The sequence below is a fragment of the Bufo bufo genome, chromosome 6, assembly GCF_905171765.1.
Source record: "Bufo bufo chromosome 6, aBufBuf1.1, whole genome shotgun sequence".
Lineage (NCBI taxonomy): Eukaryota > Metazoa > Chordata > Amphibia > Anura > Bufonidae > Bufo > Bufo bufo.
In genome coordinates this window covers 363,711,722-363,725,091 of record NC_053394.1, presented here as the reverse complement: position 1 = coordinate 363,725,091, position 13,370 = coordinate 363,711,722, and the positions used below count along the sequence as shown (strand labels likewise).

At 47.8% G+C, this 13,370-nt stretch overlaps 1 protein-coding gene across 1 annotated transcript in view; it reads left to right on the top strand.

Moving 5' to 3' along the window:
* The window catches only part of SGSH (N-sulfoglucosamine sulfohydrolase), a 34,574-nt gene extending 21,988 nt beyond the window's left edge, over positions 1-12,586 (top strand). The window contains exons 7-8 of the mRNA XM_040435124.1: positions 9,454-9,657; positions 11,600-12,586. Coding sequence (XP_040291058.1) covers positions 9,454-9,657; positions 11,600-12,156 — 761 coding nt within the window. The 3' untranslated portion in view covers positions 12,157-12,586. The remainder of the gene's footprint in view (positions 1-9,453; positions 9,658-11,599) is intronic.
* Positions 12,587-13,370: the final 784 nt, after the last annotated feature.

Here is a 13,370-nt window from a genome sequence, read left to right as displayed (position 1 = left end):
AATATGTTCAGTACAGCGGAAGATATCTGTAATGGATCTCCTAGCACCCCGACCGGGTACCTCTGTTGATGGATGCTTCTAGTGCTTCCTGAGGCCTCCAAGCACTCCGCTCTACACCAAAACCACCACAGGAACCAGGAACAGGAACAGCTCTTACAAGAGCTAATAGTATAGCAGGGGAGTATAGCAAATCTTCAGCGTATAGCAATCCCCAGTGTCGATCAGTTACCCAAACACCAGCCTCAACATGATGAAGGGTAAAACAGGAACTCTTTATTGAACACACAAGCATTGACTTATAAACATTTTCCAACAAGGTTACCACCCCCGTGGACCTGGTTGGGAACTGAGGACATGACCTAGCAGCCAATCCTTTACAGCTTTACAGTTTAAACACTCCCATACAAAATCCTCCCCTCTGCCTGTGATACAATTACCTTACACAATGGGTTGATGTAATTATCACAAGCAGGAGAATACTTAGTTTTAAACAATGTCTTCTGTCCTGGAGACAACCGAGGAGTAATTCAATTATCTCTCAGGAGAAAGGGAAATCGCCAATACACACGTGGGGACAATAGAACAGACATCACTATTCAAATATACAATGTCCCAACCATTACAGTAAATATAGACATTTAACATATCCCCAGATGGCTTGGATCTGAGCGCTGAATATATCCAAACAGCGCTCAGATGCCACAAACACAGTCAAATCGCCATGGGGTTTAAGTTTAGCATGGGCTGATGAGAGGGCCCATAATCCTGGGGCAAAAGGCTGGCAACCAGGCTTCTCCAGCACCCAGTGGCGAGGTTGGTTTCACCACAATATCACTTAAAGAAAACGGGATGCACTGAAGCATGAAAAAAGCTCTCATGCTTGTATGAAAGCCTGGAATGTCAGCTTTCAAACAAGACCAGTTTCTAGCTGCTACCATTTAGGAGAAAGCAGCTTGTAAAACAGCCCTTCCCCCTCCACTTTCTGTCTGAGCCTGTGCTCCTCCTCCCAGTGCTCTCCCAGGCACTCACGGCTGTGCTCCTCCTCCCAGTGCTCTCCCAGGCACTCAGGGCTGTGCTCCTCCTCCCAGTGTTCTCCCAGGCACTCAGGGCTGTGCTCCTCCTCCCAGTGTTCTCCCAGGCACTCAGGGCTGTGCTCCTCCTCCCAGTGCTCTCCCAGGCACTCAGGGCTGTGCTCCTCCTCCCAGTGCTCTCCCAGGCACTCAGGGCTGTGCTCCTCCTCCCAGTGCTCTCCCAGGCACTCAGGGCTGTGCTCCTTCTCCCAGTGCTCTCCCAGGCACTCAGGGCTGTGCTCCTCCTCCCAGTGCTCTCCCAGGCACTCAGGGCTGTGCTCCTCCTCCCAGTGCTCTCCCAGGCACTCAGGGCTGTGCTCCTCCTCCCAGTGCTCTCCCAGGCACTCAGGGCTGTGCTCCTCCTCCCAGTGCTCTCCCAGGCACTCAGGGCTGTGCTCCTCCTCCCAGTGCTCTCCCAGGCACTCAGGGCTGTGCTCCTCCTCCCAGTGCTCTCCCAGGCACTCAGGGCTGTGCTCCTCCTCCCAGTGCTCTCCCAGGCACTCAGGGCTGTGCTCCTCCTCCCAGTGCTCTCCCAGGCACTCAGGGCTGTGCTCCTCCTCCCAGTGCTCTCCCAGGCACTCAGGGCTGTGCTCCTCCTCCCAGTGCTCTCCCAGGCACTCAGGGCTGTGCTCCTCCTCCCAGTGCTCTCCCAGGCACTCAGGGCTGTGCTCCTCCTCCCAGTGCTCTCCCAGGCACTCAGGGCTGTGCTCCTCCTCCCAGTGCTCTCCCAGGCACTCAGGGCTGTGCTCCTCCTCCCAGTGCTCTCCCAGGCACTCAGGGCTGTGCTCCTCCTCCCAGTCCTCTCCCAGGCACTCAGGGCTGTGCTCCTCCTCCCAGTGCTCTCCCAGGCACTCAGGGCTGTGCTCCTTCTCCCAGTGCTCTCCCAGGCACTCAGGGCTGTGCTCCTCCTCCCAGTGCTCTCCCAGGCACTCAGGGCTGTGCTCCTCCTCCCAGTGCTCTCCCAGGCACTCAGGGCTGTGCTCCTCCTCCCAGTGCTCTCCCAGGCACTCAGGGCTGTGCTCCTCCTCCCAGTGCTCTCCCAGGCACTCAGGGCTGTGCTCCTCCTCCCAGTGCTCTCCCAGGCACTCAGGGCTGTGCTCCTCCTCCCAGTGCTCTCCCAGGCACTCAGGGCTGTGCTCCTCCTCCCAGTGCTCTCCCAGGCACTCAGGGCTGTGCTCCTCCTCCCAGTGCTCTCCCAGGCACTCAGGGCTGTGCTCCTCCTCCCAGGCACTCAGGGCTGTGCTCCTCCTCCCAGTGCTCTCCCAGGCACTCAGGGCTGTGCTCCTCCTCCCAGTGCTCTCCCAGGCACTCAGGGCTGTGCTCCTCCTCCCAGTGCTCTCCCAGGCACTCAGGGCTGTGCTCCTCCTCCCAGTGCTCTCCCAGGCACTCAGGGCTGTGCTCCTACTAGTGCTCTCTCGTCTCTTGTTTATATAAGAGAGGACGACACTGTGGGAAGAGGCTGCAGAATAGAAAAGTAGCAGACATTTGTGGGAGTTATTATGAGGTGAAACTAAAAATGATTACATTTTAAAGCACAAAAGCACTTATACAGCAGGGTGTATTATACCATTAGGGTATAAAAAAAATGTAACGGCATAAATAAAAAATAAAGTCTTTTGAATCAGGTTTTATTAACATAGATGTGTGTGTTTTTTTTTTTTTTTTTTTTTACACTTTAGTTATTTTTGACAATCCATGTACAAAATCTTTAAATATTTTCTTCTTCACACTGACCACTATAACAAAGACAATTAGTTAATGTTTTCTGTGACTCAGTTGTCAGCTTTGCTATACAGGCTGGTTTAGAATAAGCAGAGCCATCTCGTTATCATTAGAAGGTGAGTTAGGCGACCGCATGAATGAGTCTGCATCCGTTCCGCAATTTTGCGAAACTGGGTGCAGGACCCATTTATTTCAATGGAGCCGCAAAAGATGTGGACATCACACCCCGCAAAAAATTTAGAACATGTCCTATGTTTGTCTGCAATTGCGGACAAGAATCAGCATTTTCTATGATAGTGACGGCCATGTGCGGTCCACAAATTGCGGAACGCACACGGGCCGGTATCAGTGTTTTGCGTATCCGCAATTTGAGAACCGCAAGACACTACAGTCGTGTGAATGCGCCCTTAATGGTAGCTATGTAATACTGCTGGAGGCTTAGATAAACCATGATGGCTAAGACTGGCCTTGTTTCCAATCATATTTCATTGCTGGTTCCTAGGACACGTATGCAGGTGCTGACTTGCTTACAAAGAGTCCCCATCCGCTGTATGGACCGCTTTATGGTGCCTCTGCTGCTCCGGTCCCGCTGCTGAAGGGTGGGTGTTAGCGGATGTGCTGCTTTGTCCCTGAGCATAAACTGTATGTCCCCGGGGTGTTTATGTCAGGAACGCACATCTTTGGGTACTGGACAGGTGAGAGACCCCTGGGAGAGGCATATAAGGCAGGCACAGGTTTCCAGTCCTGTCACCTGGGGCCTGTATATGCGACTACCTCTACCCAGAAACCATAGTGATGTTACACAGAATGATACTGAGACAATAATCTTCTCGGCTATAGTTTTTATAACAATTCGGACCAGTATCAGTGCGCCTCATTGTGCCTCCAGTCTGAATTGATAAAGGAAATTACAGAGAAGAATATTGGTTCGGTATTGTTCTGTGTGGCATATATATGGCACCATGGTTCTGGGCAGAGGTAGTTGACTTGCATGTATGGACCTCAGGTGACTTGACTGGACACCTGTCCCAGTTTTCCATCTTATATTGACTGTACCTCATTGGGAGTGTTCCTCATTTATTATGCTGCATAGTATAGTTTTCATACTGAATGTAATATACACCTCACATTGAAGGTGCCGAATGAAGTGTTCTAGTACATAAATGTGTCTCATAGTCTTACTTTCCACATTTCCGGGGTTCTCCAAAATTCACCTCTGTGTTCCAGCCTACATCCTGACACCAAGTGGAAGGAAGGGCAGGAATAGGGAAAGGTGAGTAGCTTAACATCTGGTCTGGGGTCTGTAAAAGAGTACTTTAAGGTCTGGTCTGGGGTTTGTTAACAGGGGAAGTCTGGGGTCTGTAAACAGAGGAAGTCTGGTCTGGGGCAGGATTGCCACCCGACCAGTATCTCACCAGCAAAGCGGGTATTTTAGTGGCCCTGCCGGTGCCGGTATTTTTTTTCTAAAATGTTAATTGCCAGTATTTTGTTACAAGTACTGCTAATAATGAGCACTTCTCCTCTCCCCCCCCCCCCATCCCCGTGTTAATAAAAAAAATAAACTAAATCACTCACCTCCTCCATTTGCTTGCGCTGCTGACTAGAACCAGGTCCTGTCCTGAGCTTCCAGTCAGCAGGGAGCGTTCACCGCAGTGCGAGCAAATGGAGGCAGTAAGTGCTGTTTTGTGGTGTTTTTCTTTTTTTTGGCAGAAGCAGAGAAAGGGACACTAATGGGGGACATTATTCTAACTAGGGGCACTAATGGGGGACATTATTCTAACTGGGGGAACTAATGGGGGACATTATTTTAACTGGGGGCTCTAATGGGGGCATTACTCTAACTGGGGGCACTAATGGGGGACATTATTCTAACTGGGGGCACTAATGGGGGACATTATTCTAACTGGGGGCACTAATGGGGGACATTATTCTAACTGGGGGCACTAATGGGGGACATTATTCTAACTGGGGGCACTAATGGGGGACATTATTCTAACTGGGGGCACTAATGGGGGACATTATTCTAACTGGGGGCACTAATGGGGGACATTATTCTAACTGGGGGCACTAATGGGGGACATTATTCTAACTGGGGGCACTAATGGGGGACATTATTCTAACTGGGGGCACTAATGGGGGACATTATTCTAGCTGGGGGCAATAATGGGGGCCATTCTTCCTGGGGGCATTACTATTACTGGGGGGCACTAATGGGGACACTAATTAAGACAGTATTAATTCTGGGGGGGTGCTAATGGGGGCATTACTATTACTGGGTGCACTAATGGGGGCATTATTAATGCTGGGGAACACTAAAGGGGGCATTACTATTACTGGGGGGCAGTAAAATTATTGGGAGCCACAGTATGACAGTGACTTAACACCCAGTGTTAAGCCACGCCGTCCACAGCCACCCCCCCTTTGGGGTGTCTCTTAACTTGGCCGGTAATTTTTGCTGGGAAAGGTGGCAACCCTAGTCTGGGGTCTGTTAACAGGGGGGAGTCCGGTCTCAACTATTGGTTGGTTTACTTTGCAACAGAATTGAATGCCAGAATTGTGGTGCAATTTTGGGACAAACTGGGGCATCTTAGGCCACACCCTGTCTTGCTAAGCTCAACCCCTTCCTGCTAAACCTACCCCATTTTGAGCACGTCTGATTAAGTATAGAAACCCTAGTTGTGCCACTTTTTAGATTTTAGGCGCAGATACATCAAATACATTATTACTAAATCTGGGTCACAGTCTTTTATTTATTTTTTGGGTGGTGAAAAGAAGCCTAAGGGAAAATGCCTTAAAAGGGTATTCCCATCATAGACAATGGGGACATATCGCTAGGATATGCCCCCATTGTCTGATAGGTGCGGGTTCCACCTCTGGGACCCGCACCTACAATGAGAACGGAGCGGTGAAATGAACAGAGGGTGCCGAAAATTGCCAAGCGCTGGCTCTGCTATTTCCGTCTGCCCCATAGCAATGAATGGGAGCAGGGGCATTCACCTCCATTGGAGCAGCGCTTGGTGGTGGACAGACCCTGGGAAATCTGGGGTCCTCCAGCCACAGCTCTCCCCGCTCCATTCTCGTTGTAGGTGTGGGTCCCACCTTCTATCGATATGCCCCCATTGTCTGTGATGGGAATACCCCTTTAAAGGGGTGGTCCAAGAATACTTACATTTTATCTAAGGCCCACAGCCTGCCTACTGAAACAGAAGATTCATACTTTACTGCTTCCCACCGCTCCGGTCCTCCACACTGGCTCTGCTGTCTTATTCCTCCAGTCCTTGCACTGTTTACATCCGGAAGTATATGAGCATGGTCACAACTTCACCACTGAAGCCAGTTAATGGCTGCAGCAGAACATGTATCGATGCCCATGCACCGCCAGAAGGAAACAGTGCAGAGACCGGATGACTGGAGCAGCTAGGAACAGATAAGTACCGATCTTCTGTTTCAGCTGGCATGCTGCGGTTTTATCTTTTGCCTGATCAGTCAAAAAGACTGAACTGAAGACCTCCTGATGCATCCTGAACGGAAATCTCTCCATTCAGAATGCATTAGGATAAAACTGATCAGTTATTTTCCCGTATAGAGCCCCTAGGACGGAACTCTATGCTGGAAAAGAAAAACGCAAGTGTGAAAGTACCCTAAGATTGCAACAATTTTTACAACTTTTTTTGCAGTTCAGAAAACCGGCTTGAATCAGCTCGACAGGCTAGCGACATCTACCTCCCTGCGCACTTTTCAAAACTGTAGTGGTGTAAAAATGCAAAATGTCCCAAATGTTTTGTTCAAATAAGATCAGAAAGCCCTATTTTGCATCTTTTTAAGCATAATTCTTAAGAGCAGGATAAATTCTTCATGTGTGAAACCACTTTTAAAGAGGTGTTTGATCACTCAGTTAATTTTTATTTTTATTTTTTTCAGTTTAGGATTTTCATTCCCACAGTCCAGGGGATGCACATGGGTCATGAGACATCTTAACATCAAAGGCTACATTTATAATCCAGAATTTAGTTTTCTATATGTGTGTGTTTTTAGTTTTTTTACTTGGGAACATTTTCATGACTACAACTTGGAATATACCCAAAATTGTTATAGCAGTGACTCGTATAGGATAATCCTAAATCTGAAAGTGCATAATTAGAAATATGTACTACGTTACTTTATGGGCGGAATGGAAAAAAAAAATGCATTTGCACCATTATTTTTCTTTTAAAGGGAACCGGTCAGTAGTGACAGACCCAGTGATTTCAGCAGACTGTCACTTCTGGGCTAGCATTCAGCACTTTCAGGGCTCTTTCACACGAGCATGTCCCTTGCGTGAATCACGCTCCGTGTGAGAGAGGGATTGTGCGTTCTGGATTTAGGAAGTGCACGGCATTATCATGATTGATGACGGTGTGTGCCTCTGCCTGGCCTTCCTGCTACACAATCATACTGACAGCTTTATGTCAGTATGATTCCGTTACAGACAGGTCAGACAGCATTTTCAATCATGATAATGCTGTGCGCTTCCTAAGTCCAGAACACACAATCCCTCTCTCACACGAAATGTGATTCACGCAAGGGACACTCGTGTGAAAGAGCACTTACAGGACCGACAGACTGGACCTTGCAGTGAGTGCTAGTCCAATGACAAACGCTAGTCCCGACCTCCCCACCTCCTGATCATAACTTGCAGGTTTCTTTGCTATGCGTAACCGGAAATAAACCTGCTAGATTTTGTCTGTAGACAAGGGAGGGCGATGGCCAGTGAGTCATCGGACTCCTCTCCCTCACAGGGATAGTGCGATGCAAGGTTCGGCTTGTCAGTATGGTGAAAGTGCTGAATCAGTGGGTCTGTCACTATACCACGCTGCACTCAGCGAGGGCAGCATACTAGACGTGACAGGTTCCCTTTTAAATTTTGCACATAATTTGTTTTTGTTTTTGCACAATAAATAAGATGTAAGAATAATATTAGTAATTTGTTTTGTACTGCCATATTCTGAAAGGCGTAACTTTATTTACCGTATTTTTCGCCCCATAAGATGCATTTTTTCCCCCAAAAGTGGGGGGAAAATGTTCTTGCGTCTTAGGGCTCGTTCACATGACCGTGCCGTGTATATACTGATGCCACCTGTGTGCCTTCCGCAATTTGCGGAACGGAACAGATGGCCCTTTATAGAAATGCCTATTCTTGGCCGCAAAACATGACTTATAATATTTGCGGGGACACGGAACGGAGCAACGGATGCGGACAGCACACGCTGTGCTATCCACATATTTTGCGGCTCCATTGAAGTGAAAGGGTCCTCATCCGAGCCGCAAAAAATGCGGCTCGGATGCGGAACTAACCCACGGTCATGTGAACGAGCCCTTATGATGTGAATACTAATGAGCGCTTCGATTATGTGTTTTACAGGGCAAGTTTAGTTTTCATTGGTACAATTTTGGAGCACATACAAGTTTTCGATCACCTTTTATTCCATATTTTGGGAGGCAGAATGAAAAAAAAAAGCAATTCCATATTTTCTTTTTTGCAGTATAAGGCCTCATGCACACAACCATTCCGTTTTTTGCGGATCCACAAAAAACGGAAGCCCGTGTACCTTCTGCAATTTACGCAACGGGCGGCTTATTGTAGAAATGCCTATTCTTGTCCGCAAAACGGACAAGAATAGGACATGTTCTATTTTTTTTGCGGGTCCACGGAACGTAGCAACGGATGCAGACAGCACACGGAGGGCTGTCCGCATCTTTTGCGGCCCCATTGAAGTGAATGGGTCTGCATCCGAGCCGCGGACCCAAACAACGGCCGTGTGCATGAGGCCTAAATTACATGTTCGCTTTACTCTGTGGGTCAGTGCAGTTGCAGCAATACCAAATTTATGTTTTTTTGTTTTTTTTCAGGCGTTCTGTAGTTTTAGTGTTGGTAACATTTTGGGGTGCATACAAATTTATAATCTCTTTATATTCTGTTTTTTTGGGGGGTGGGACGGGGACGGTGTGAACAATAAACAGCCATTCCAGAATTTTATTTTAACAGAGATCACTGTGGGTTAAATAATGTGATAACTTTATAGATTGGGTCACTGCAAAATTGGTCACTATGTCTGTGTGTTTGTTTTTTTCTACAATTAATCCTCCTTTTGTTAAAAATGCAATAGTGAATTTTTTCTTTCTTCTTTTTTTTTTTTTTAACACCTAAAAACCTTTTCTACCATATTTATTACTCCCCCAAGGGAACTTGAACCTCCAATCCTTTAATCACCTACTTATGAAGTGTATTATGCCTGCCTGTCGGTATTCTACTGACAGCTAGCCTATTAGACCCTACCTTTGACAGGGCCTAATAGGCTTCTGTACTTGGCAATAATCAGAACCCCACATAGCAGGGAGGGCAATGGGTTGCACTGGTCCCTATTACCTTGGCATCTAAGGGGTTAAACTGCTGAGATTGGAGTAAGCCCTGAGCCCGGCTATGTGTATCAGCCTCTCTCCTGCCTCTGATTCCGCCAGATCACCTCAACCTACGGCTTATATATCCATCATAGAGCACTAACTAGCCCTCTCTCCTGATGGAGCATGAAGGGGTTAACTGTCTGGATTCTGTATTAATAGTTATTAGAACTGCTCACTTCAGTAACTGTATCCCATATGTTCACCTGCTTGTAATCCTCAGGTATTGGCCTTGTTCTTGATGAACTGCGCAGTGCCGGACATGACAACGACACCCTCGTGATATTTTCCTCTGACAATGGCATTCCTTTCCCAAACGGACGCACCAACCTGTACTGGTCGGGTAGGGCCGAGCCCCTGCTTATCTCATCTCCTGGTCAACCAAGATGCTGTGGAGAAGTCAGCCAGTCCTTTGCAAGTCTTCTTGGTGAGATATGGCTGGTAGAACATTCATTTTATAGGGGCTTTGCGGGATAGTAATTGACCTCTGTATGCATGGCGTGTGCGTCTATATGTATATGTCCTCCTCCGCTTTCCTGCTGGAGATATCTGCTGTTATGCTTGGACTTCACTTCTTCTATATACATGCAAACTTACTTCAGCTGTCTCACCTAATAGGATAGGTGTTGAGTGTCTGACCACTGGGGGTCCCACTGATCATGAGAACAGGGGTCCTGTGTCCTCTGAAAGCAGCACTGGTCGGACATGTCTACCACCTCTCCATTCAAAGTCTACAGGACTGATGAATATAGCCGAGCGCTCTACTTGGTTATCGCCATCAGTCCCATAGAGACTGAATGGAGTAGCAGCACACGCACTACCATGTCTTCATTTAAAGGGGAGGACATGGTACCCTCTTCTCGGGACACCAAGCGATCACGTAGACCTCTATCCCGTGGTTAGGTGATCAGTTGCGATTGTAGGACAACCCCTTTAAACCTAAGGGAAACTTTTGGACTTGGTAAACCTACTTTTGGATTCCTTGGCCAAAACCATTGTGAAACCGTGTTAGGTTGGGGCTACACTGTGTCTTTGACCATAGTTCACAGCACTGCGATGCTACTGTACCGTGCATACAAAGTGAAGTAACAATGCAGCTTGCAAATTACTGCGACCCAACAGTCACAAGAAATGCAGCAGATTTGGGCTTCTTGCAGCACAACCCCATAGCATTGTGATGCTGCAGTCTTTGGTTTCATGCCATGTGTTATGGTCGCTGTTAGAGATGAGCGAAATTCCGCTTATGAAATTCGCTCACACTTCGTTTGGTTGTAAAAGGTGAATTGCGTTATGGATTCCGTTACCACGGACCATAATGCAATTCTATGACAGAATCGCTTTAGAGGCATTCCAGTATTCATTCCGTCTTAATAGAAGTCTATGGGCAGCAAAACGGATCCGTCCCGTTTCAGTTATGCAGGAGAGGACTCTCACTCGGGATCGGGAGAGGACTCTCACTCGGGATCGGGAGAGGACTCTCACTCGGGATCGGGAGAGGACTCTCACTCGGGATCGGGAGAGGACTCTCACTCGGGTCGGGAGAGGACTCTCACTCGGGATCGGGAGAGGACTCTCACTCGGGATCGGGAGAGGACTCTCACTCGGGATCGGGGGAGGACTCTCACTCGGGATCGGGGGAGGACTCTCACTCGGGATCGGGGGAGGACTCTCACTCGGGATCGGGGGAGGACTCTCACTCGGGATCGGGGGAGGACTCTCACTCGGGATCGGGGGAGGACTCTCACTCGGGATCGGGAGAGGACTCTCACTCGGGATCGGGAGAGGACTCTCACTCGGGATCGGGAGAGGACTCTCACTCGGGATCGGGAGAGGACTCTCACTCGGGATCGGGAGAGGACTCTCACTCGGGATCGGGAGAGGACTCTCACTCGGGATCGGGAGAGGACTCTCACTCGGGATCGGGAGAGGACTCTCACTCGGGATCGGGGGAGGACTCTCACTCGGGATCGGGAGAGGACTCTCACTCGGGATCGGGAGAGGACTCTCACTCGGGATCGGGAGAGGACTCTCACTCGGGATCGGGGGAGGACTCTCACTCGGGATCGGGGGAGGACTCTCACTCGGGATCGGGGGAGGACTCCCCTGCATAACAGAAACGGGACGGATCCGTTTTGCAGCCCATAGACTTCTATTATGACGGAATGCATACTGGAATGCCTCTAAAGGCATTCTGTCATAGAATTGCGTTATGGTCCGTGGTAACGGAATCCATAACGCAATTCACCTTTTACCACCAAACGAAGCGTGAACTAATTTCTAAATATGCAATTCGCTCATATCTAGTCGCTGTGTAGCCCCAGCCTCCTAAAGATCCATTTATTGTTATTTCTAATGTTTCCTCTGCTCAGATATCACTCCAACCATCCTAGACTGGTTCTCCATTCCATATCCCGACTACAAGATATTTGGCAAGAGCGTAACGCTTACTGGAAAGTCACTCCTTCCGGCTCTGGAAGCCGAACAGCCCTGGACCACCGTGTATGGCAGCCAGTCTCACCATGAAATCACTATGTACTATCCCATGAGATCAGTCCAGCACATGCAGTATTTACTGATACACAATCTGAACTTCAAGATGCCCTTCCCCATCGATCAAGACTTCTATGTATCTCCTACATTTCAAGATCTATTGAATAGAACCACGTCTGGCCGGCCCACCAACTGGTTTAAGACGCTTCATAGCTATTATTATAGAGATCGCTGGGAGCTCTATGACCGATCGAAAGATCCTAGTGAGGTGAAGAACATTGCCGGGGATCCAGGGCATCATGATGTTTTTCTAACTATGCAGGAAATGCTGCAGAAATGGCAGTGGGAGACATCAGATCCTTGGATTTGTGCACCTGATGGGGTTCTGGAAGAGAAATTAGATCCTCCCTGTAGACCACTTCATAACGAACTGTAACGCACCAATCAAAGGTGTTATCCCACAAATTGTGTCCATTCTAAAAGTCCTGAAAGGCTGTTAAGTGTTTTTTATATACATAATTAACATAAAGTACCTTTTTCATCATTCTTGCTGCTGCTGGCCAGAATCATTCTCCTTCTCCCTCTGGCAGCTGACAACATATGTCTTATATAATATATATGTCTTCTACGCAATACTGCCATGCTAGTGCAGAGGCTCTGCTCCTTCCCTGACGAGCAGGAAGCTATTTCTGTTGGTTGCTCTGCAGTGAACAGATGAGCACTATGCAGATACCTGACTTTGGGGAGAGTGACTGAGCATGTGTGTCCACCAGCATTCAGCTCATTTGGTGGACGTGCACATTGCACTACACTTTGAATACCAGATGGTGCCATACTATGTAAGTAAATCTTACCTCTGCCCTGGATCATTCTTTTAACAGAATTAACATTTATATATTTTTTTTACGATTTATATAATAAATTAATTTTGGGACAAGCCCTTTAAATTTTATGGAACTTGAAAATGATATTGACTGATACATTCTGCACAACATGACTACAGTTTTTCTTTTATACAGCGAAAACTGTCCAAAAACAGAGCACCTCTATGAGAAGACAACCCCCCCTAACCAACCCAGATGTCTAGTGGTAGTGAATTTCCAGTTCCACCATATATTATGCATACTGGCCATCTTCTTATAGGAGACCACCCCTCTAGAAGACCATTTTTCAGGTGGTCATCTGATCGCGGTTTCGCTGTATATAAATATGCTGTCATGTTATCCCCTGTAGACAGGTGCACCTCTGGGTGTCGTGTTGTACCAAGTTATCCCAATACGAGAGCAGCACGTATACAGAAAAAATAAAAAATTATAATGCAGCATTCACACAACTAAGTGTTTTGCAATCCATTGACTTCAATGGGTCCGTGATCTGCATGTTGTGGTGAAGTATAGGACATGTTCTATCCTTTGGGACGTGGAAGGGCTTCCGTGTACGTCTGCATTCCTGTGGCTGCGCCACAAAAGGTAAGACAAGTCCTATACTTTGCTGCAACATGCGGGCCACGGGCCCATTGAAGTCAATATGTCACAAATCACAGTCGTGTGAATGTCACATTATAATTTTTTTAAATAATTTTTTGTATATGTGCAGGCAACGATCCTCTGGAATTCTGGGAAGAAAGGGATGCTAATGAGTTCTTCATCA